Source organism: Gobio gobio (genome assembly GCF_949357685.1).
Source record: "Gobio gobio genome assembly, chromosome: 6".
In the NCBI taxonomy this organism is placed as follows: domain Eukaryota; kingdom Metazoa; phylum Chordata; class Actinopteri; order Cypriniformes; family Gobionidae; genus Gobio; species Gobio gobio.
This window is the reverse complement of record NC_137102.1, coordinates 44092817-44116357: the sequence shown is the minus strand read 5'-3', so window position 1 is coordinate 44116357 and position 23541 is coordinate 44092817. Positions and strand designations below refer to the sequence as shown.

The following is a 23541-nucleotide window of genomic DNA, read 5'->3' as shown; positions in this document are numbered from 1 at the left end:
CCACCGCATCCAGAAACACACAGATAGAATGTCATCTTGAAAAAGACGCAAGCTCTATCTGTGTTTGCTCTTTCAGAAGGACGCTCTCCTTGGTGCTGAAGCACGCAGGGGGCGGGGTCGCGGCGACACAGTCAGGGGGTGGGTGCAGCCTGACGTGCGCGCTCTCTCACACGAAGGCGCTCTCTTACCAGCCGTAAGAATGGCTTTTCAGCGCTCTCCACCTAGCGCACCGAACCAGCTGTGAGAACAGCCTTTGTGATTGCTCTAAACAAACAACACAGAGAGATGATCCGAAAACCACGCGACCGCTGCTGTGCCGTCACACCAACACCGACTGAAGAGATCGCTTCCGAAAGGCGGCTTCCGTCTTCAGTCAGGACTGCGAAGTAGTAAGTGATATCTGGCGTTACCATCTACCACCCGGCTCCGAAGCAAAAGGTTGATTTGATGCAATCACCTGTGTCTCATTAATACCCGCACGGCGTGGCGTGAGCACCTGGTGCAATCATTGCATGCCAATGTGCATTGGCTTGTTTAGTTACACTCGAAGTAGATTGGCTCTCGCGAGCAAGATTCCTATTCGTCGGTACTCCGACGTGGCGTCGAGAGTGACCGACTGAATGGGAACAGCAGAGAATTGTACATAATCATTTGCATGGATGTACCAAAGCATTTGCAACTTGTTCAAAGAAATGAGAAACTGCTTTTTTGATGTGCACAAGTGACAAAATGATGTGAAGATTGAACAGGTAGCTTTGAGAATTTCAATTCTGATCAGAGAAATGTACCAAAGCGACTGAGAAAAACTGTAATTAGCTGGTTCAGGTGTGTTTGACTAGGGTTGGAGCTAAACTCTGCAGGACTGTGGGCCTCGAGGACCAGGGTTGAGAACCCCTGGCCTAACAGACCGGAACGTCAGGAGGTGTACGACTGCACTGTAATTCCTACAGCACTGCATGTACAGTTTTCCCTAAGGAGATTGTCCTTTTGTTCACATTTCTACTTTTGTTTTGTTTTTATTTGTTCTATGCAATGCTGTCTTTTCCTTTTGTATCGCAATGATATGGTCTGTCAACAGATTACAGTACAAACAGTAAAAGTGTAAATGTGAATCTTGTCCAGTCTCTTGCAATCAAACTCCCACATTTGGATTGTAAACCAAAAAGGCATGAGCTCATAGTATCTGTGGGGAACAGAAAAATCTATTTACATCCTGGATTTTCGGACAGCGGTCTACCATTTTCCCAATGAAGTCTCAAAAAGCAGACAGATAAAGTATCGCATCCTCTTTTTTATGAATGAATTCATGGCTTGTATGCACAAGTGGAAGTTATCTTGTGGTTTCCTTATTTTAAAGAGACCGGATTACTGTCACGCTGACGGCACATGAAGAGTGGAAAAAGTGCAGAAACTCACACTCAAGCCATTCTAGGTGTATATGGCATTCTTCTTTCAGACAAATACAATTGGAGTTGTATTAAAAAATCTCCTGGCTACTCCAAGCTTTATAAGGGCAGTGAATGAGAGCCCAAAATTTGAAGCCCCAAAAAAGTGCATCCATCCATTATAAAAGTAATCGACACGGCTCCGGGTGGTTAATAAAGACCTTTTGAAGCAAAGTGATGCTTTGTGTAAGAAAAATATTAATATATCTAGCTTCTGCCAGACTGCCTTCCGTATTCAACTTACGGAAAAAGCATAACTGACACGGTGTGCAACATATGTCTTCGGACGCAGCACAAGCGTTTTGAACTGCAAGAAGCATTATACTTTCTTGGTAAGTTGAATATGGAAAGTGGTCTGTTGGAAACTGGCTGTCATATACACCTAGGATGGGTTGAGAGTGAGTAAATCACGGGGTAATTTGAATTTTTGGGTGAACTAACCCTTTAAGTTAAAATATTCAGTCATTTAAACCTCTTAAATAAATCTACAGTACATTATACAGTATTTTTTTTTTCTTGCAAATTGAGTACATGCATTTTACTCCTTAGACCTTCCTAACACTCAAACTTTATGCCCACTTTGATTTTATGATGGTTAAGTGAAATATTAGGTTTTATATTTGGTCACAATAGTGACCGGTGGGAAACAGCATAGTCAGAATTCATACAAAATCTTCAATTGAAAACACAGTTTTTTGCTTTTTAACCCAATAGTCATTTGTTTATTTTTGCGGATGTGTTGGACCTCCTAGACGTGCATGCTGTGTGCGGCATCTCTGTCGTTCCTGCACTTGAAGGGGAGGCAGTTGGGGGTGACTGTGTTGGTGATCTCTCAGATGGGAAGTGCCTGGCAAATGGGCCCATTTGCCAGGTGGACTGCTGGGTGGCGATGCAGAGGTGAACAGTCTGGAGGATGGGGTGGATGTTCATGAGGTCCAGTTAGTGTGCCCCACCGGTGGGGAGGTGGGGGGGGTGTCACACTGGTTGGTTCTCGGGGACATCTGCCTCATCCTCTGGATGATTCACCTCTGCATCACCATTTTGTGGTCTGTCTGGCAGGTGGGCCGTTTCAAGCAGATGCTTCCTATCACGGCCTACACAAAGCACTTGGGGGGTCACGCACGTCTGTGAGGTCCAACACATCTGGTAGTTTTGAACTGTGTGGAAGTGGACGGATGATGGCTGGGATTGGCAGCCGGGACCTGTGTTTTCAGTTGAAACACTGTGTTATACTACCGGTTACAATAACAAATGTACACCTCTTACGAGCAAAATATATGTGCAGGAGTATAATTCTCAAAATATATATCAGTAGTAGACCCTTTCAAACTAAATATGATAGTTCTATCAGTTAATTAAGGTGTTTTACTTGCTTCTTTTTGTAGTAGTCTGGGGAAGACATCTTCGTCTAGATGTGCAAGCAGGAATTAAACTGATCTGGTCATGTGACCTCTCACACTAGTCACATGACATTGCTACATTTTAATCAAGACAATCTATTTTTTCATTAAAAAGTTGAATTTCTTGCCCAAAGCCAACGACAACACTTTTAGAGCTTTCAGAAATAAGAAAAAAGATGCGGTCACAATTGTGACCAGTGAAAGCAATAAGCCACAAGAGGCCATTCATTAGTGATGATGAAAATAAAGGTTCCAAAGGGGGGGTTTCACAGTGATGCAGTAGAAGAACCATTTTGGTTCCCTAAAGAACCTTTCAGCAAACAGCTCTAAAAATTGTCTTCATAAAAACCTTTTTTTCATTATAAAGACACTGGTAACACTTTACAATAAGGTTTCATTAGTTTACACTAGTTAATGTATTAACTAACATGAACTAACCATGAGCAATACATTTGTTACTGTATTTGTTCATATTTGTTAACGTTTGTTAATAAAAAATACAGCTGTTCATGGTTTGTTCATGTTAGTTCACAGTGCTTTAACTAATGTTAACATGATTTTACTAAAGTATTAGTAAATGTTGAAATTAACATTAACAAAGATTCATAAATGCTTTATAAGTGCAGTTCATTATTAGTTCATGCATAACTAATGAACCTTAAAGTGTTACCAAGAAACTTATTTGTACAGAGTGAGGAAAATAGACCCGTGACCATGAAATTGAGTCTAAGCCTCAAGAAACTGTCTTTAATGAGTTCAGATGAAGAGATGACATGAGTTTGGATCATGTGAGAACTAGTAAAAGTGTAGCAAGTGAGTGAAAGGAAGTCTTTTGCAATGCTGGAGTGGGTCATTTGCACACTGTATTTGTCTTCAGACAAATGAATATAAATTAAAATAAAAACATATTTCTGATTATTATCATTGTTGTAAACAATGTAGCCCTAAAGGGACATGGTGGTGGAAAAAAATATATCAAATCACTCGCAAAACGTTTGTATTCCCCAATAAACTTTGCATTCACTCCCAAAGAACTCAAACATTTTGCAAGAGAACGCAAAGTTTCTTGAGCGAATGCAAAACATCTCTATTATATACATCATATTTTTTTTCCATCACAATGTTGGGAATGTTTTTTAATGATAATAATAAGAAATGTTTATTGACCAGCAAATACTTTATTTATATATTTACATTTTTAGGATACTTTGATGAATAAAAAGAACATCATCAATTTGAAATATGTAAAAAAGAAAATATATATAAATATAAATCACATTGTAAATGTCTTTACTGTCACTTTTGATGAATGTAATGCTTCTTTGCTGAATAAAAAAAAAAGAAAAAGCAATACAACTTTGTGACCCTAAACTTTTGAACGGTAGTGTATAGCGTTCAAAATGTAATTTGGGACATCATTTGATCATTTCATAGAGCTATGCACAGAGATGACAGTTTTCTAATATGTGACCCTGGACCACAAAACCAGTTATAAGTTGCACGGGCATTTGTGGCAATAGCCAACAAAACATTGTATGGGTCAAAATGATTGAATTTTATTTTATGCCAAAATCATTAGGATATTAAGTAAAGATCATTTTCCATGAATATATTTTGTAAATTTCCTGTCGTAAATTTATCAAAAATGTATTATTAGTAGTGTAATACGCATTGCTAAGGACTTCATTTGGACCACTTTAAAGGTGATTTTCTACAATATTTCGATTTTTTTGCACCCTCAGATTCCAGATTTTCAAATGGTTATATCTTGGCCAAATATCCTAAGAAACCATACATCAATGGAAAGCTTATTTATTCAGCTTTCAGATGATGTATAAATCTCTATTTTAAAAGAATGTACCCTTATGATTGGTTTTGTGGTCCAGGGTCACATATGAGTATTAAGATAGATAGTTTCAAAATGTCTAAGTGGAAAGTCACTGGCTTTGTACCTTCAATAACTCTTGAGTCTTGACTTTTTGGAGGTCTGAATGGAAAGTGCAAGGGTGAACATCCCACCCTATACAGTCATGATTTTAGTGAATCTCTCTTACTCACCGAGTTCTCCAGGAGCCTTCACATCCTTCCTCTTTTCTGCTCTGATGCTGCCCTCCGGCCACAGGAAGCATCTTCTAGGCCCATAGGATGCCCTAATCATGTACCTGTAGACATAAGTACAAACTTATTTGTGTTTATTTATTTGTTTAAAAAAAATGGAATAGTACATGTGCAGAGGAAAACAGTAGAAAAATCAACAAAAGTTTCCATTCATCCATTCCTTAAGCACAGACTTGCATCATCAAATATCCGGACCAAAACCACAGAGTAAGCATAAATGCAGGAGGGTGTTTCTCCAGAAAGTGTTCATGAGAAAAAAAAATCATGAAAAATAGCAAATCCATTGTAAATTGTGACAGACAGTTCCTCTTTTCAATTATTTAAAAGGGATGGTGTGAACAGGGTGTCATTGAGCATCTCCAACTTTGCAGTGACTGAAGACCTCAGCAGAGAACACAACATGCAGCTCAACCAGAAGATGACGATGAGTCTTGCTGCTATTGCCGTCATTATGTCAATTATGATCATGGAGACGAGTAAGTATTTAAGATGCTATACTTTTAAATGCATCTGAGTGGTGTATGACTTACAGGAAGAAATCTAATCAAACTTCTCTATTCATTAGATGGACAAAACAAGCCCATTGAATGCTGCACAATGGTCTCCACCAAGGAAATCACGTTACCTATAACAGGATTCGAATTTCAGATAGCAAACCCTCCTTGTGTCAAAGCAGTCATGTAAGTATATGTTAGATAAAAGAATATCTATTTTGTCTTGTATGCAATCATCTTGCTAAAATGCAGTTTCTAAATCTGTCTATCTGTCTTGGCACAGTTTCTTCACAAGTGAGGGTCCGAGATGCAGTCACTGGAGGGAAAAATGGGTGAGGGAAAAGATCCAGGAGTTTGGAAAACTTCAAGGGTAAGACTGAAAATACAATGCAACAGTAGTAGCCTGATAAGAATGACAACATAAAGACTGATTCAAATGAAAGCCTATCAGAAAGAGTAGATTTTTCAATATAATAATGCTTATTTGTTTTCTTTTTCTCAGACCGCAGAACATGAACAGCACTGCCTCTACACCTCTCTCAACCTCCTCCCCTTAAAAAAATCTAAAGATGCTTAGACAGATTATTTTGCTGATGCAGTTATCTTGTTTTAAATACTGTATGCTTAATGTTATTTATTGTGATGTAACTTATCAGTGAATTGATGTATTTATTCATCAATATTTATTTGTCTTGCCAAGAATTTGATGAATGCAAGCCATTTATTACTACTGTACTGCTTACAATCTATGTTTCTATCTGATACAATCTTTATTTATAACACATGTAGCCACAGACGAATTGTGCTCAAATAAAGTGGTAAATAAACCTTAAGCAGTGTTTGTCATCTCATTGACATTTTTAATAATTATTAATGCTTTTACGCATTTAATCATGAAACAAAGCGTGATGGCAGAAAAACCTTTAACGGCAGAAAAACCTTTAACGCCAAATCATTCTCATCATATGGTCACGAATTTTACGTGACGTGGGCGCGCTGACATGATCTCTCGTTCCTTCACGTTTGTATCTGCTGTTAAAGGATTAGTTCACTTCAACATGAACATTTCCTGATAATTTACTCACCCCCCCATCTCATTCAAGATGTTCGTGTCTTTCTTTCTTCAGTCAAAAAGAAATTATGTTTTTCGAGGAAAACATTCCAGGATTTTTCTCCACATAACGGGTTTCAACTGCAACCAATGGGTTGAAGGTCCAAATCAATGCAGTTTCAAAGGTCTTCGAATGGCTTCAGAGGCTCTGCACGATCCCAGCCATAGAATAGGGTCATATCTAGCGAAACCATCGGCCATTTTCTATAAAAACCCCAAAACATTTATATACTTTTTAACCTCAAATGCACGACTTTGGTGTTCTGCTTTTGCATGACGTATGACATCATCATGTCGGAAAGGTCACGCATGGGACGTACATGGAAGTACAGACCCAGCGTTAAAACTAACGTGCAAAGACTAAATCAAAGGCCCTTCACAAAATAAAGGTAAAACAACAATGTCGGACAATTTTAAGGTTGGAGAAGGTTTTCTGCTCTGGGTCGGTACTTCCACCTACATCACGCGTGACCTTTCTGACGTGATGACGTCATACGCCATGAAGAAGAACAACACCAAAGTCGCTTCTTTTTTTTAGAAAATGGCAGATGGTTTCGCTAGATAAAACCCTATTCCTCGGCTGGGATTGTGCAGAGCCCAGTGAAGCAATTCGAAGCCCTTTGAAACTGCATTGATTTGGACTTCCAACCCGTTGGTTGCAGTTGAAACCAATTATGTGGAGAAAAATCCTGGAAAAATTATTTTCGACTGAAGAAAAAAATACATGAACATCTTGGATGAGATGGGGGTGAGTAAATTATCAGGACATTTTCCTTTTGAAGTGAACTCATCCTTTAAGGTCGACTGACATTTTGGCCTACATGCCTACGTGCTGACTGCCGAGTCTGCCGACAGAGTCCTGATCTTTTTTTAAAGGTGTCATGAACTGGCTTTTTTAAAAAAAAATATAGTGTTGTCTGGGGTCAACTTATGACGTTTGTATGGTTTTTACATTCAGAAAAATCATAATGGATAAGTAATAGGCTATTTTCTGCCTTGGTTTTGAGGCTCTCTGAAAAATGGTTGTTTTTGATGGGTGTGCTGCACAGAAGACTTGGAAGTAAACGCCCACGGCTAGGATTGGATAAGATTTGCATATTTAATGAGCTTCAGCTCCTCTCAGTACATGTGGGAATTGTTTTGAAAGCGTCTGGGAAATCGCTCACAGGACTTGCAAATTATCTTTATCAAACAAACACAAAGATTCATCTCTCGTCCACCCGCGATTGATTGGAATGTTGTCGCCCGATCAGTGAATATAACCGCAAACTGTACACAAACACACACACACACACACACACACACACACACACACACACACACACACACACACACACACACACACACACACACACACACATGTGTACAGTGTACGCAAAGGAATGTTATTTCACTATTTAAGATAGCCCATCGGCAGACTGAAAAACACATAGTCCGAGCCCTGGCCAATAATGTTACAAGTCCGAGTATGATCACAAATGAAGCAATAACACTTCAAATAGAGGATTCTCCTGCCTGTGACCGCGTGCTAAGGTATGTAATCAATAGATTTCAAACGATCTGTAACAATGCAATACTAACTGTAACGAATTAGCTCTGAGGGGAAATATTAATAATTATTCATAACTCATTATGATTATTCATTATGATTAATTATGAATATTTGAATGAGTTAACTAGATTAACTTGATGTAGCTACATTTACATTACAATCATTCAATCAGTTCGTCCTAAGGACGTTCAGTATTGATTATTAATTTAATTCTTAGAAAAGGATATTTTTCATGGCCACAGAAAAAATAATTATTTCTTTGAAATTACCTAAGCGCTTAGAGCGCATTAGCAAGATCGATCATTTAAAGGAACTGTATGTAAGAAATGTATTTCAATTAATCATAAAATGGCCATGATATGTCACTAGACATTAAGAAATCATGTTAATTTCAAATACTTATATCACTGACAACAGTTGTCCGGCCAGGATATTGTCATTTAAAAGTGAAGTTGCAGCCCTCAACTGATGTTGATGTTGACATGTTGTGTTTTGGCCTGAAGCGCCACCCTCCACCTATCTACCAATCACAAAGTCAGTAGTGTTTTGGCATCCGGGTTGCCAGCTCTGCTCTAGTTACCACAGTTGCAGCTACAAACTTTTTGGATAAAAAATGTCTAGGGAGGGGGAGAGGCAAGGGCGTAGATTTGGTTTGAACATTGGGGGGGTTGAACGTTGGTATGCTGCCTGTTATTTTTATTTTAATTTTTTAATGTGTATTGTTATTGGATAATTTATTTCTTCCTATCTATCTATCTATCTATCTATCTATCTATCTATCTATCTATCTATCTATCTATCTATCTATCTATCTATCTATCTATCTATCTATCTATCTATCTATCTATCTATCTATCTATCTATCTATCTATCTGTCTGTCTGTCTGTCTGTCTGTCTGTCTGTCTGTCTGTCTGTCTGTCTGTCTGTATGTCTGTATGTCTGTATGTCTGTCTATCTACATGCTTTAACTGACTACAAATTCAACATACAAATATGAAAGAGACAACATTTAGACATTTATTTTAAGATTTTCACATTCCACCTTAATCCATTAAAACATTTTTTTAAAGTGAGTGAGTGAGTGAGCCACTTAAATCGTTCATTCATCCAATTCGTTCAAAAGTCAGATTGATTTAGGAAGAAAACAAACACCGATGTGAATACTTTTGTCATTGATAATTACAGACACTATTGAAAAATTAACTAGCAAAACAGACGGCTGCTTTGGTAACTTGTTATACTGATAGTTATAGCTAAATACATTGCAATGGATTAGCTAGCTAAAAGATATGTGATGTGTACTTAGCTATTACACAATATTCTCATACCTCATTCTCAGTACATGCTTTATTTTTATTTTTTTGCATCCCTCTCTGACCAGCAGTTTAATATAGTCCGCTGTGCAGCACTTCTCTTCTTTTTTTATGCTAACGTTACCCGCGCTAACTCTCCCATTCAAACACCACTTGCGTTGTTTTGGTGAAAGTGTGACTCATTGGTTGGGCGTTACCAATCGGTTCAATGGAGGGGGAGTATTTTTTGTCTGATTTATTATGACAAACTCATATTTGATTAGGAACAAAATTATTGTTAAAAAAATAAATGAATTCTACATATTTTTCATTTGATCTACAGTGATTTTCATGTTGAAATATTGGGGGGGGGGGGTGTAGCTGATGGATTTGAATATTGGGGGGGTTACCCATCCACCCCCCACCCCCCCATAAACTACGCCCCTGGGGAGAGGGAATACACCGCTCTACAGTAATTTGAAAGTGATTGCAGTACCAGTTTTGCCCACAATCCTACATACAGTACAGTTCCTTTAAGGGACCATTTGTTTGCAGGCAGGAAGTCAGGACCAACATATATTGTGCACAAACTTTGATAACTAAATCACGGAACAAGATTATATATAACATAAGACAAACATGACATACACAATGTATACATAACAAGAGGTAAGGTTAAAGTGGTTGGAGGGAAAAGGGGTCAGAACGGATTGATGGAGTTAAAGAAAATAACTCAGAAAGTCTAGCTTGCAGAAAGCCTAGAACCTTTGTGAAGAACCACCATTAATAAACTTATTTGTCTGATCAAAGAGTTTACAGTCTTACTAACTACACAGCGATGTCTGTTTCGTACTTTACTTGCATTTAGCCTGAGCTGTAGAAGACCGTCCGAGGTGAAATCGCAGGAGAAAGTTTGTGATTTCCATCTGATGGCTTTGACATGGCGATCAAGTTCTTCTGCATTGGATGAAGAAGAAATGATGAGCTTGCATGGTTGCTTATAGAGGACGTTGCACATGGCATGCAGAGTTTGTTCCTTCTGGTCCATGGCCTTGTGAGGCATTTGGCTCTGTGTTTGTGGAGGCCTGCCATGCGGCTCTTTGTTTCAAACTGGATTCAAAAGGGTCTGTGCCCATTTATACTCTAATTAATGCAACAAACACATATTGCCTCTTACGAGAACGTGACATACATGAAAGTGTAAGTTGTGAAGTGAGCATTAATTTGATAGGAGACACGACATACTATATAAGGTTAACTGAAATAGTAAGTTGTTCATAAGACATTCTTAAATTACAATGCAATGCAATTACCATACAATGCAACCAACCCTTTACAAGACAGTTATGTGTGTACATACAAGGTCCTAGGGTGCTTGTTCATTTATAGACGGTTTGTCTATAACTTGAGGCAAAAGCGTGTGTTTTACAGGCTGTGTCTTTCCCCTGTGGACTTTCCATGTGGCCACATTCCTTTGGTGTCGTAAAACATCTTATCAGTTTTGTTTCCAGGGTAACCGAAGATCCTTCTCTGTGGTGTTGAGGGAAGGTCTGTTATTCAGCACAAAGTATTTAAAACATATTTGTTAAATTCAACAGCCAATTAAGTGTCTTATTTGCCTCAATCACTACATGACACATATAAAAAACATGTTTTACTCACATAAGTGTGTGTTGCACTGTTCCTGTCAGATCCAATATAGAAGGCACAGCATTGTGTTTTAATCTCAAAATGTCTGCAAATCCAGTCTCGACCTGTATCTTGTTTACAATCGATTCCGCGGTGAATTGAAGTGAACAAACGCTCTTACTCACTGAGTTCTCCAGGAGCCTTCACATCCTTCCTCTTTTCTGCTCTGATGCTGCCCTTCGGCCAGAGGAAGCATCTGCTAGGCCTATAGGATGCCCTTATCATGTGCCTGTAGACATAAGTACAAACTTATTTGTGTTTATTTTTTTGTTATTTTTAAATGGATTAGTACATGTGCACGGGAGAACAGTAGAAAAATCAACACAAGCTATAAAAAATGTCTCCACTGACTGAGGGATCTTTCCATTCATCCATTCCTTAAGCACAGACTTGCATCATCAAATATCTGGACCAAAACCACAGAGTAAGCATAAATGCAGGAGGGTGTTTCTCCAGAAAGTGTTCATGAGAAAAAAATGGCAAATCCATTGTAAATTGTGGCAGACAGTTCCTCTTTTAGATTATATAAAAAGGGATGGTGTGAGCGAGGTGTCATTGAGCATCTCCAACTTTGCAGTGACTGAAGACCTCAGCAGAGAACACAACATGCAGCTCAACCAGAAGATGACGATGAGTCTTGCTGTTATTGCCATCATTATGTCAATTATGATCACAGGGACGAGTAAGTATTTAAGATGCTATACTTTTAAATTCATTTGTGGGGTGGCTGGCTTACAGGAAGAAATCCAATCAAACTTCTCTTTTCATTAGATGGAAAAGACAAGCCCATTGAATGCTGCACAATGGTCTCCACCAAGGAAATCACGTCACCTATAACAGGATTCAAATTTCAGATAACAAACCCTCCTTGTGTCAAAGCAGTCATGTAAGTATATGTTAGATAAAGAATATCTATTTTGTCTTGTATGCAATCATCTTGCAAAAAAAAAATGCTGTTTCTAAATCTGTCTACCTGTCTTGGCACAGTTTCTTCACAAGTGAGGGTCCGAGATGCAGTCACTGGAGGGAAAAATGGGTGAGGGAAAAGATCCAGGAGTTTGGAAAACGTCAGGGGTAAGACTGAAAATACAATGCAACAGTAGTAGCCTGTTAAGAATGACAACATAAAGACTGATTCAAATGAAAGCCTATCAGAAAGAGCAGATTTTTCAATATAATAATGCTTATTTGTTCTCTTTTTCTCAGACCGCAGAACATGGACAGCACTGCCTCTACACCTCTCTCAACCTCCTCCCCTTAAAAAAAATCTAGATGCTTAGACAGATCAATATGTATTTGTCTTTCCAAGAATTTGATGAATGCAATCCATTTATTACTACTGTACTGCTTACAATCTATGTTTCTATCTGATACAATCTTTATTTATAACACATGTAGCCACAGACGAATTGTGCTCAAATAAAGTGGTAAATAAACCTTAAGCAGTGTTTGTCATCTCATTGACATTTTTAATAATTATTAATGCTTTTACGCATTTAATCATGAAACAAAGCGTGATGTCAGAAAAACCTTTAACGGCAGAAAAACCTTTAACGCCAAATCATTCTCATTATATGGTCCCGAATTTTACGTGACGTGGGCGCGCTGACACGATTTCTCATTCTTTCACGTTTGTATCTGCTGTTAAAGGATTAGTTCACCCCCCCCCCCCCCCCCATCTCATCCAAGATATTCATGTCTTTCTTTCATCAGTCGAAAAGAAATTGTGTTTTTTGAGGAAAACATTCCAGGATTTTTCTCCACATAATGGGTTTCAACTGCAACCAACAGGTTGAAGGTCCAAATCAATGCAGTTTCAAAGGCCTTTGAATGGCTTCACTGGGCTCTGCACGATCCCAGCCATAGAATAGGGTCTTATCTAGCAAAACCATCGGCCATTTAAAAAAAAAAAAATATATATATATATTTAAATACTTTACTTTAAATACTAAAACAACAATGTCGGACAATTTTAAAGTTGGAGAAGTTTTTCGGCTCTGGGTCGGTACTTCCACCTACATCACGCGTGACCTTTCTGACGTGATGACGTCATACGCCGTGAAGAAGAACAACACCGAAGTCGCACATTTAAGGTTAAAGAGCATATAAATTTTTCTTTTTTTTTGAAAATGGCAGATGGTTTCGCTAGATAAGACCCTATTCCTTGGCTGGGATCGTGCAGAACCTAGTGAGGCAATTCGAAGCCCTTTGAAACTGCATTGATTTGGACCTCCAACCCATTGGTTGCAAATTATGAGGAGAAAAATCCTGGAATGTTTAAAAAAAGAAAAAAAAAATATTTTCGACTGAAGACAAAAAGACATGAACATCTTGGATGAGATGGGGGTGAGTAAATTATCAGGACACTTTCATTTTGAAGTGAACTAATCCTTTAGGGTCGACTGACATTTTGGCCTTATATGCCTACATGCCGATTGCCGTCCAAGGAGTCCAAGGAGCCTGAAAATGGTCAGTGAAAAATATCGCTGATATCTAGACATTTTTAAATTAACCACTGATTGAATATAAACATGATGAACATCTTATATAAAACAATGAATAAATCTGAGATTTTACATTTTAAACTAGATGGGTTGCCAGATCACACTTCGATAGCAAATGGAGAGTGACAGGAAGCTGTTGGAGATTCAAATAGATCAAATTGATCACTGAATACAATAAGCAAGGAAAGTCAAAAAAGTTTGACAAAACTGAAGTGATTTTGATTTGCGCTCTAATGCGCTTAAAGGAACCGTTTTTGAATCCATTCAGCCGATCTTTGTATCTGGCGGTAGCACTTTTAGCATAGCTTAGCATACATCATTGATTCTGGTCAGTCCATTAGCATCTCATTCAAAAAATGACCAAAGACACTTTCAATATTTTTCCTATTTAAAACTTGACTCTTCTACAGTTACATTGTGTGCTAAGACCAACTGAAAATGAAAAGTACCATGGTACGGCCTCTAGGTGGCAGAATTATCTAAAATTGCAAGCTATCGTTCTCATTAAGTGACTAATAAATCTGTTGTGTCTGCATTATCTGTGCAAGTTGGAGTGAACTGCGGTGCTAATAGAGTCTCATGAACATCGAGCACGGAAGACGGTCAAGATCAAGATTTTCGTTAAAGAATACATTTTAAAACCATTTTGGATATTTTTTTGTTTGTTTTTCATCAAACCCCATTGTAAACCACCAAAACACTTACATGTTTCATGTGATCATTCTGTGATACTTGCATTCTGTGAACCATCCCTTTAAAGACTTAAAGTTATCTGCAAAGCTTTGTGGTGCAGTTTAGAAATGTACAATTCATTCCAACAGTGTTGAGGTGCTGTGATATTTGATGCATATTTATCATGGACCTGGAAAGACAATCAAGGGATATTGTTTAGACCTACAAAAATGTGAAAACAAAAGCATAAATTAGGATGTTTATTAAGTTTACCGATACAAGATACAGAATCCAATTCATTATTATCTGAAATATGGAAATATGCTAGTGCGGCTCACATGCTTTTCTCCTTTCTGCATTTGGTGACTAAGCTTGCAATATCCATGATTCATTGCCCTCAATGAAGTCAGGCATTGCACATGACCAAAGTACATCCTGAAATCTTCTTTTCTGCGAAAAATAACTGCATCACTTACTGAGGGTCTTTCCTTTCACCCGTTTCTTAAGCAAACGATTGCACCATCAAAGATCCTTAATGTGCTTCAGGAAGATGTGTGCAATTCTTGCAATATGACAATGAGTTCCTCTTTTTGATGATACAAGAGGAGCTGGTGAATGTGAGGAGTCAGTGAGCATCTTGCATTGACAGATTCAAACTTCAGAGGAGTAATCCTCCTTGTGTCAATGCAGTCATGTAAGTTCTCTGTTAGACAAAGAATATCTATTTTTGCAATTGTCCCTTTTCAAAAGTATGTAGTTTCTAAATTCCTGTCTTGGCAAACAGTTTCTTCACAACTGAGGGTCCGAGATGCAGTCACTGGAAGCAGGGCTGGGTGAAGGAAAAACTAAAAGGGGACTCAAATGCAGAACAAAAGGTGTATATTTAACAAAATAATAATAAAACACAAAACAAAACCCATGAGGGGGAAAAATCAATCATAATACAGACACAAACCAGGAACAAGGACGAGGAGCAGGGAACAGGAGACATCCAACGTGGTAACATAGTACACACCAGCACAGGACTGAAGACACAATGGGATAATAAAGGGTGACAAATCAGGCAGGAAATAAGGGAGAACTGGTGGGGCGAATTAACCAATAATGACAAGTGACAAGGGACCAGAGACATGACATCACACCAAAACGTGACAAAACCCCCACATGTGCTGCACAGGACAAGACAGACATGTGACATTACCTCCTCCCTACGGAGCGGCCACCAGACATTACCAGAACCAGGGTGGGATGGGAGGGACAGACTAGGGCGCGACGGGATGGACAGACCAGGGGGCCGCAGAGTTGGGGAGGCCAGGGCGGACCGCAGAGTTGGGGAGGCCAGGGCGGCCCGCAGAGTTGGCGAGGTGAACGCCTCACATTACCAGATAATCTGTGCCGAACTTCGGAATCGATCAAGGTCCTCGACAAGATTTTTCCTCCAATTCTCGGGAGGGATAAATCGGCTTAAAATTCTAGTCTGAGCCGAGTTTAAATCAAGCTAGGTAGGATGGTACATTATTCATTTATTAATTTTATTATAAGTTTTCTATCTCTGTATTGCAGCTGAAGAAGAAGAAGAGGTTGATGTTTTTTCTGAACTACATGAAGAAATGTTAAATTATGTGAAACTATGTATCGGCAGAGTGCTCGCTCCAGAATGGAAGAGAGGTTTAATGGTAAGAGTAGGCCTATCAGAATTTCTGAAACATGAGAGACATTAAAAAGTTTGCCTAACACTTTTTCTGTTTTGCAACCAATGCAGAGAGGGCAAAAGTATGTCTAGAATCCCATGTCAGTAGGTCCAGGCATAATGTAGATGATTCACATGTTTTTCAGCGTATAGTCGTAACTGGAGTGAAGTGGCCCAGAAGTTGGCAGAGAAATACCTCCAGTGGACTTCTGAAGACATCTCGAACCTTAGATTTCATTTTGAGTTTGTTGTCGAAAATTATAAGTATCTTCTCCACTTCGGTATCCTGTAAGTGAACACTTACTTTCAGTACCCATGCATTATGCAAAGCTAAACCCTGACAGAGTAATGTCACTTGAATGTGTAACAAACTATTTCAGCTCTAGGTGGCAGCACTCTCTAACATCACAAGATTCCATTCCCTGTAATAGATCTCTCCCTCACTTATTCTCTCTTGTTTTTTTAACCCCTTTACTGTCCTTTCATGAACTATGTGACAGCAATGAGCTGCTTGACTTCTTTAAGGATGACTCTTCTGCTCAGCAGTGCAGAGTGATGTTTGACACTGTAGAGACACTCATAAATACAAAGCTTTCAACTTTGAGGAGTATCTTCCAGTTGTAAATAATACTTTGACAGACAACTTTTACATTATTTAATTTTTGAAGAAGTCTTTAACATCTATGTTAGTTTGTCTTAAAACATACTAAGTGCTAGGGCTGGGTAAAAAAAATATAGATTTCTCGATTTTAATTGATTATAATTTTTACGAACCATTATCGATTCTTAAATTCCAAGAATCGATTAGTCACTGTTTTCAGTTGAATAAATGGGACATTGTAGCGCGCCTCCCATCCAATAAATAGCAATAATCTTTGTGCTTTGTTACTATCGATATGAAACAAAGTCTCATATTTCACATTACGTCCATTTTATTACGAAAATTCAAAAACATAAATACCGATTTGGTGCTGTGGCGTTAGATCGCGCTGGCACAGCTCAGTTCAGCTCAAGAGAAGTGGAAGCACAGAGCGCACATTAACTGATCTTCTCTTCAGCTTTATACCAGTTACAGCGTGACATAAACATGAATGAGCATCTGAAAGTGTGTTAAAAGAGTACAACTTACCGAAATCCGTATCATGTCTCATGGAATCACTCAATCAATGTTTCAACCTAAACAATCTCATGTAACATCACATTTACCAAAAAAAAGGCTCCATTGGTGTTTGTCAGGTGATGTCACACTTGTGAGACCCGAAGTGCATTATGTGTGGAGCCGCCATTTGGAAGGTATCAATGCTGGTGTGTTCTGTTGTTGGAGAGTTGTGTTTTTGATTAATTTCTTTTCAGTGATAAAATGGTACGTTCTTGTTGTGTGATAGGCTGCAATAGTAAGTCTCGTGACAGAAAGGGTCAAAAACAAAACTACGGGGAACGTTTTTTTTTTATTTTTTAGCTTTCCCACTTTAAAGAAAGGACATGGACAGCATGTAGCGGACGTAACAACAAGGCGTCGGATGGCTTGGGTTCAGGGCCTTGCACTGTGCTGAAACTGAAAAAGGGCACCCCAAAGACAACTGCATGTCTGTTCACCTACCCCTAACCGATAAACACTTTATTATTAAACACGTGTTATATACTTTATTCCTACTTTTTGAACATTTTATAAATTTTTATTGAAAATAAATGCCTTTTTGATCTTCTATGTGATGGGAAAAGGGAGTAGAGCGAGTTTGGCAAAAGGCGGATTCGAACCTCTGGCCGTTTTGCGTCAAAATGTTAAACCATATACTTTACCTCTATGCTATTGCCGCTGTAAATATTTTGGTGTCTTTCCTAATTTTGGCTGGCTTAACCAGACCTTTACTGAACAAGGCGACATTACATATAAAACCATGTTTTACTACGTTTATACATGTGAAGACGAGCGGAGAGTAAAAGTAAAAGTACTGTTACTTGTCAAAAAATGTAGTGCTAGTAGAATAAAAGTACCTGTCCTAAATACTAAAAGTAGGAGTAAAAAATAGCCCTTTTAAGGCCCTGTCCACACGAACACGGGTATTTTCAAAACTTTTCTACGCGGTTTGGCTGTTCGTCCACAGATACATGCGCAGTTATCTCATTGTATTGCAGAACAGAGGCGCCAGAATGCAATAATACAACATAGTAAGGCAAGTGTGTGAAGCTTCAGTCCACTTGAGCCCTGCCCCTGTGTACAGTTACCCATAGATATGCAGTTACCTGTCACTGAGTCCATGGCATCCATCAGTGCATCGGTGCCGTGGATGGGACCCATGTGGAAATCAGGCAGCCAATCATAGTGCGGTTTTGCGTTTTCATGTGGAGGGAGATTTTTTTTAAACCGTGCTTGTGTGGACTCGATTGTTTTTTAAAACGGAGGAAGAAAAAATCTGGTTATAAAAATACCCGTGTACGTGTGGACTAGGCCTAAAAGTATGCAAGATTAGTGAGTGAGTATTATGCTACGAGTGTTATTCCACCGTATACCCTGCAAAAAAAAAAAAAATGTAGCTTACTCTGTTATGGATGATTCTCAGTAAGAACAAAAACAAACATGAGATCACCAACAGTATTTCAGTATTTCTCCAAGTTTTATTTTTGACTGCTAGCACTAAAAAAACAGTCATGTAATATTTGAGAAAGCAACCAATAATCTGGTAACATTTATGACCATTCTGTAGAGGTTCTCTTGCGGTTAATTAAAAAAGGTTTACGAAAAACTTTTTTTTTTCGTTTTTTTCTTTTCAAGACACATGTACTGCTTTAATTTCAATGGATGTTTTCTCTGTAAAAAGAATACACTTCAGAAATCAGAATCGAGTAACTTTTCTTGTTTTTTGCTTGCAATTAAAAAAATAAACCTGATTTAAATATAAATCTGATGTTTTATTGAAGTTATTTGCGATATACATGGACTAAAATTATTAATCGCCATGTAGCCTAAGAGCACATTACATTAAAATATGCACTTCAATAAGCTGACAGAAAGCAGGTTAATGCGTTTACATGCTGAGCGAAATCGATGTAAGGGACAGCAATCTAGCAGTGACGATCGGTTAATGCCTAACAGTGATGCGCGGGTCAATGTATAAACAACCCGCACCCGACCGACGTTTTCAACTAACCCGCCCGCAACTCGGACCGCAAAAAAAAAAGAAGAAAATATTGTACCCGACCCTCTTCCTGACCCGCATTTTTTAAAAGTAGTAAATGCTCATCGTAGCTCATTGGGCCATTGAGAAAATGTTTCAGGCCCTGACGTGGTGTGCTCACAGGTGCAGCAGCGAGAGCAGGAAGTTCTTGAGGCGGCCCATCATTTTCCATTTCAGCTCCAGATGCATATTATTGATGAACGCGATGTTTATGTTTCGACCCGGCTTGAAGAATTCATCAGCCCACATTTGGAAAACATTTGGAAAAGTGTGAAAGCCCTTAGGAGCGCAAACTGTTATTTTTCTGAATGCTGTATAGCCTAGTGTTCTGTAATACAGGCTTGATTTATTCATTTATTTCGTTTAATTTTCTTAACAATTAAGATGCTGCATGTGTTTATCCAGTCTAATCGAAGTGTGCGTCTCTCCCTCGACTTTCCCAACAAAAATCCCGCCCCCTCTCAGAAAATACATAAAACTGACTTTAAATGCGTTTAAAAGTAGCCTATTAAAATGGTACAATGGCATTGCTCAGTTCAACGTTTTGGGAAATCGGGCATTTTGTCCCGCGTCAGCATTTATTCAAAAGTTAATAACGCTCAACATTCAAAAGGTAAATAAGGATTTATTGACGATCCGACCGACCGTGACCCGAATATCATTAAAAATATTTTTGGATGACTCGTAACCGCGGGTAACCGCGGGTGGCCGCGGGCACCCGCTCATTTTGGATCAACCCGCGCATCACTGATGCCTAATGCACTTTGAAGCCTGGCAAACAATCAAGCCAAATTCAGTATTTCCAGCAGATGGTACCGCAAGCTCATGCGGTGCTTACAGAATACGTACCATTTGTGCGTGTATTAGAAAATGTAATATTCTGCAGTCAATTTTTAGTAATAGTTTAAGGCAATTTCACGATCATAGCAACAACCCCTTTCGTTAAACACACGTGCCTCTCACTCTAGGCTGGTCATGGTTGATTTGACGGGAATCACGTGTGAGGCATGGAGTCACAGGACTGATTATTCGTCTTAGCCAATCATGTTGACAGGAAAAAAAATAAACATAATGTAGTGGCGGCAGGTTTAGTGAAAATAGCGCAGTAAAAGTCCCGATACAGCACTTAAAAATGTACTCAAGTAAAAGTGCACTGTTTTTAAACTACTTAATAAAGTACAATTCCTGAGAAAAACTACTCACTTACAGTAACGAGAGCATTTGTAATTCGTTACTTTACACCACTGGAGGCGGGAACAAAGTCCAAACAATACAGAACACAATGGGAGAACTGGCTGGTCAGGGTTGAGACAGCAAAGATGTGATGGCCAATGATGGAGACAAGGCAGCAGCTGCAGGGAACCAGGCTTGACAGCAGGTGATGAGACTAGCCGTAGAACCAGACTAGTTGCCAGGCCAGGAGAATCAATGACCAGGATGGAACAGGATGCAGGACAGGAACCACCACAAGACAACAAGAGAAACAGACAAGAGCAAAAATATAAAACTATGAATAGGGAAACTGCAAACTAAGTATCTGGAATCTAAAAAAGAAAAAGAGATAAATATACATTTCTAAATAAACTATAACAAACAAGATAAGCTAAATAAATACTGGAAATAAATGACTGGAACCAGAAAAAAAAGAAGCAAACTAGATGGAGAAAAATAAGACCACTAATCTATAGAGAGTAACAAAATCAAAACTAGAAAAATCAAAAAAATAAGGCTAGGAAAATAAAGCAAAGAACTATAACTTGGCAAGATCATTAACTATCACCAGGACAAGATTAGCCAGAAACAAGGCATACAACAAATGCACACCAGTAAGGACATGAGGGAAAGTAACACAATATAAAGGGACCAGAGCACATGAGGATCAGGTGAGCACAATTAGTGAAACAAGGACCAGACTAAACAGGGGGGCGTGGAAACAGCAAACAAGGAAGCGGAGCAAGTGGAACACATGGCACACACAAACAAAGACACAGCCATGTGCTCAAGCACAAGACAAACAAATAAACACTAAACAAGGACAAAACAGACAAGACTGTCAGGGCAGGATCCTGACACCTATGTGAGGAGGATCACTGCCGATTTGTGCAATTTCCAGTAAGAAAACAGTTTGGGGCGCACCTGTGCTTATTCGTGATTTCCCGATGGTAAAAAAAATTATATGTTGCTGTATTACCTATCAATATATTATTAACATTTTACAAAAGTCAAACTCAAATGCAGTTATGAGATTTTTGAGCAGCGAATGTGCTCAAATGTGCATTTTATCCGTCATTAAAACGGATAACATAACATTACGTTTTCATCAACACGTTACAAAGTTTGTTGTAGCTATATGGGCGCTCAGTTTTTCTTGTTGTAAAATACATTTGGCCAAAATCTCATTTTATAAAAGATGAAATGCTACTGTAGCTATGTACAAGCTATTTAAGTGTAGGCTATTGGCTAATGCCTCTCTCACTCCGGTCACATATGTCTCAGAACTCAAATACAGAAAATATGAGCCTTTACACTCTAAAAAAAAGGCTCGTAATCATAGGGGAACCTTTTTTAGTGCTATATAGCACCAATTTTGGTGCTTCAGTGGTTCTTCAGCGGTTCTTCAGAGGTGCTATATAGCACCTTAGTCAAAGAACCGGTGAAGAACCTCTGAAGAACCGCTGAAGAACCTCTGAAGAACCGCTGAAGAACCACTGAAGCACCAAAATTGGTGCTATATAGCACTAAAAAAGGTTCCCCTATGATTACGAGCCAAGAACCATTTTTGGTGCAATATAGAACCTTTTTTTTTTTAGAGTGTATAGACATAGTGTTTCATGCGTAAAGAAAACGCTGTACTTATTCAAACAACAAGATCTTTATTTACCCTTGCACGGCTTCGCTCATCTGCTGTGCTGCTGTTGCGGAACTTCAGTTCATTATAGAGGGGGTGGAGTTATGAGATTTATTTACAGTTCGAGGATCCAATGAGAACAAGCTCTTTTTAATACCTTTCATTGGCCAAACTTTTGTAAAACAGACGACAGACATAAAGGGTGACCAATAGCATTGATTTATTGAAGAAGGGGGAAAAAAAACACCACCACCAAAAAAAGGGCACTTGGGAGTGTAACGGCAAAAAGGGCATGTGCTCTGCACAGGTTGAGCCCTACTTTTGCACGTGCCTACTTGGGGTGCGACGCAAAAACATCACCTTTGCAAACATATCTCCGTTTATGTATGTTCGCTCCAACTTACTTCAGTCAGCTCATATGGATGGCAGAACTATTTTCTGAATGGATGACAATTTCTCCAAATAACGGTCCCTGGCATCTTTTTGAGTTTACCGATGTACGGCTTTTTCTAATTTTTCTTGTGCTTCTCCAGTTTTGCAAGTTATTTGTTACCTCTACTCTTATAATCTCTTCAAAAAGTGTCAGTAAGTAGCGATCAGTGATGGGAATAACAGCGTTATAGATAAACGCCGTTACTAACGGAATTATTTTTTTCAGTAATGAGTAACGGCGTTAGCGTTACTGAGAATAAAATGCAGCATTACTGAGAATAATAATTGAGCTCACTGAAGCGGTTTTCATCTGAACAGGCTCTCAGTCAGTCGGACCTGCAATGTTTTTTTGTTTCTCTGGTTGGTTGGTGTGTGGTGTGTACATCACATAACTGATGATGATTGGTGGGTGGGAGACAAGGTTGAGGTTGATAGGTTGAGTTCACACACACACACACCTATGACACACACACACATGCACACGCATATGCATAGTCACACACACCAATGACCAGGAGGAGTCAGAGCGATGGTAAGTCCAAAGACCTCAAAGGTAGCTTTCGTGAACTGGAAGTATAAGCACTACTTTTCCCTCGTTGAGGTGAAAGGTAAGAATGTTTATGTAATGTGCAACTTATGCCCAGGAAGAAAGAGTCTCTCCACGTCGGTGGCAAGTAATTCTAATCTAATGAAGCACCTCACATCATCACATGCCGCCACAAAATTATTGGCTAAAAACCCAGGTGATAACGTGACAATGTTTTATAATAATAATTTATTCTATTTAGTGTCCAATTCATTAATTTAACATATTTAATATTGGGGGCATCCAAGTTATTTGACATATTTGAACATTTGAAAAAAAAAAAGTTACACAGTAGTTACTTTCCCTGGTAATTAGTTACTTTTATAATGACTAACTCAGTGCAACCCGTTCTCACTCCCAAGGCGTCAAATTCCGACACATGGTCAAGTGCTTTCCGCGTCACAATAAAGACGCTAAAGGCACCCCTAGGCGTCACTATATTGACGCGCCGAGTGCTCCATTCATTTCAATGAGAAACCTTTGGCGTCAGAAACAGACGCGTTGGGCATGGGAAAGTTATCGTCATGATGA

At 38.8% G+C, this 23541-nt stretch overlaps 2 protein-coding genes across 2 annotated transcripts; both read left to right on the top strand.

The window, feature by feature from the left end:
• The first annotated feature begins 5337 nt into the window (after window positions 1–5337).
• Window positions 5338–6179, top strand: LOC307128429 (uncharacterized protein). The gene is made up of 4 exons (XM_079820278.1): window positions 5338–5439; window positions 5529–5643; window positions 5741–5827; window positions 5960–6179. Exons 1-4 carry the CDS (start codon window positions 5364–5366, stop codon window positions 6012–6014), a joined length of 333 nt encoding a protein of 110 aa, XP_079676404.1. The 5' UTR covers window positions 5338–5363; the 3' UTR covers window positions 6015–6179.
• A 5532-nt stretch (window positions 6180–11711) lies between these two features.
• Window positions 11712–12449, top strand: LOC307127867 (uncharacterized protein). Its single transcript, XM_079819339.1, has 4 exons — window positions 11712–11784; window positions 11874–11988; window positions 12090–12176; window positions 12309–12449. The coding sequence occupies exons 1-4, from the start codon at window positions 11727–11729 to the stop codon at window positions 12361–12363; spliced, it is 315 nt and encodes a 104-aa protein (XP_079675465.1). The 5' UTR covers window positions 11712–11726; the 3' UTR covers window positions 12364–12449.
• The last annotated feature ends 11092 nt before the right edge of the window (window positions 12450–23541 follow it).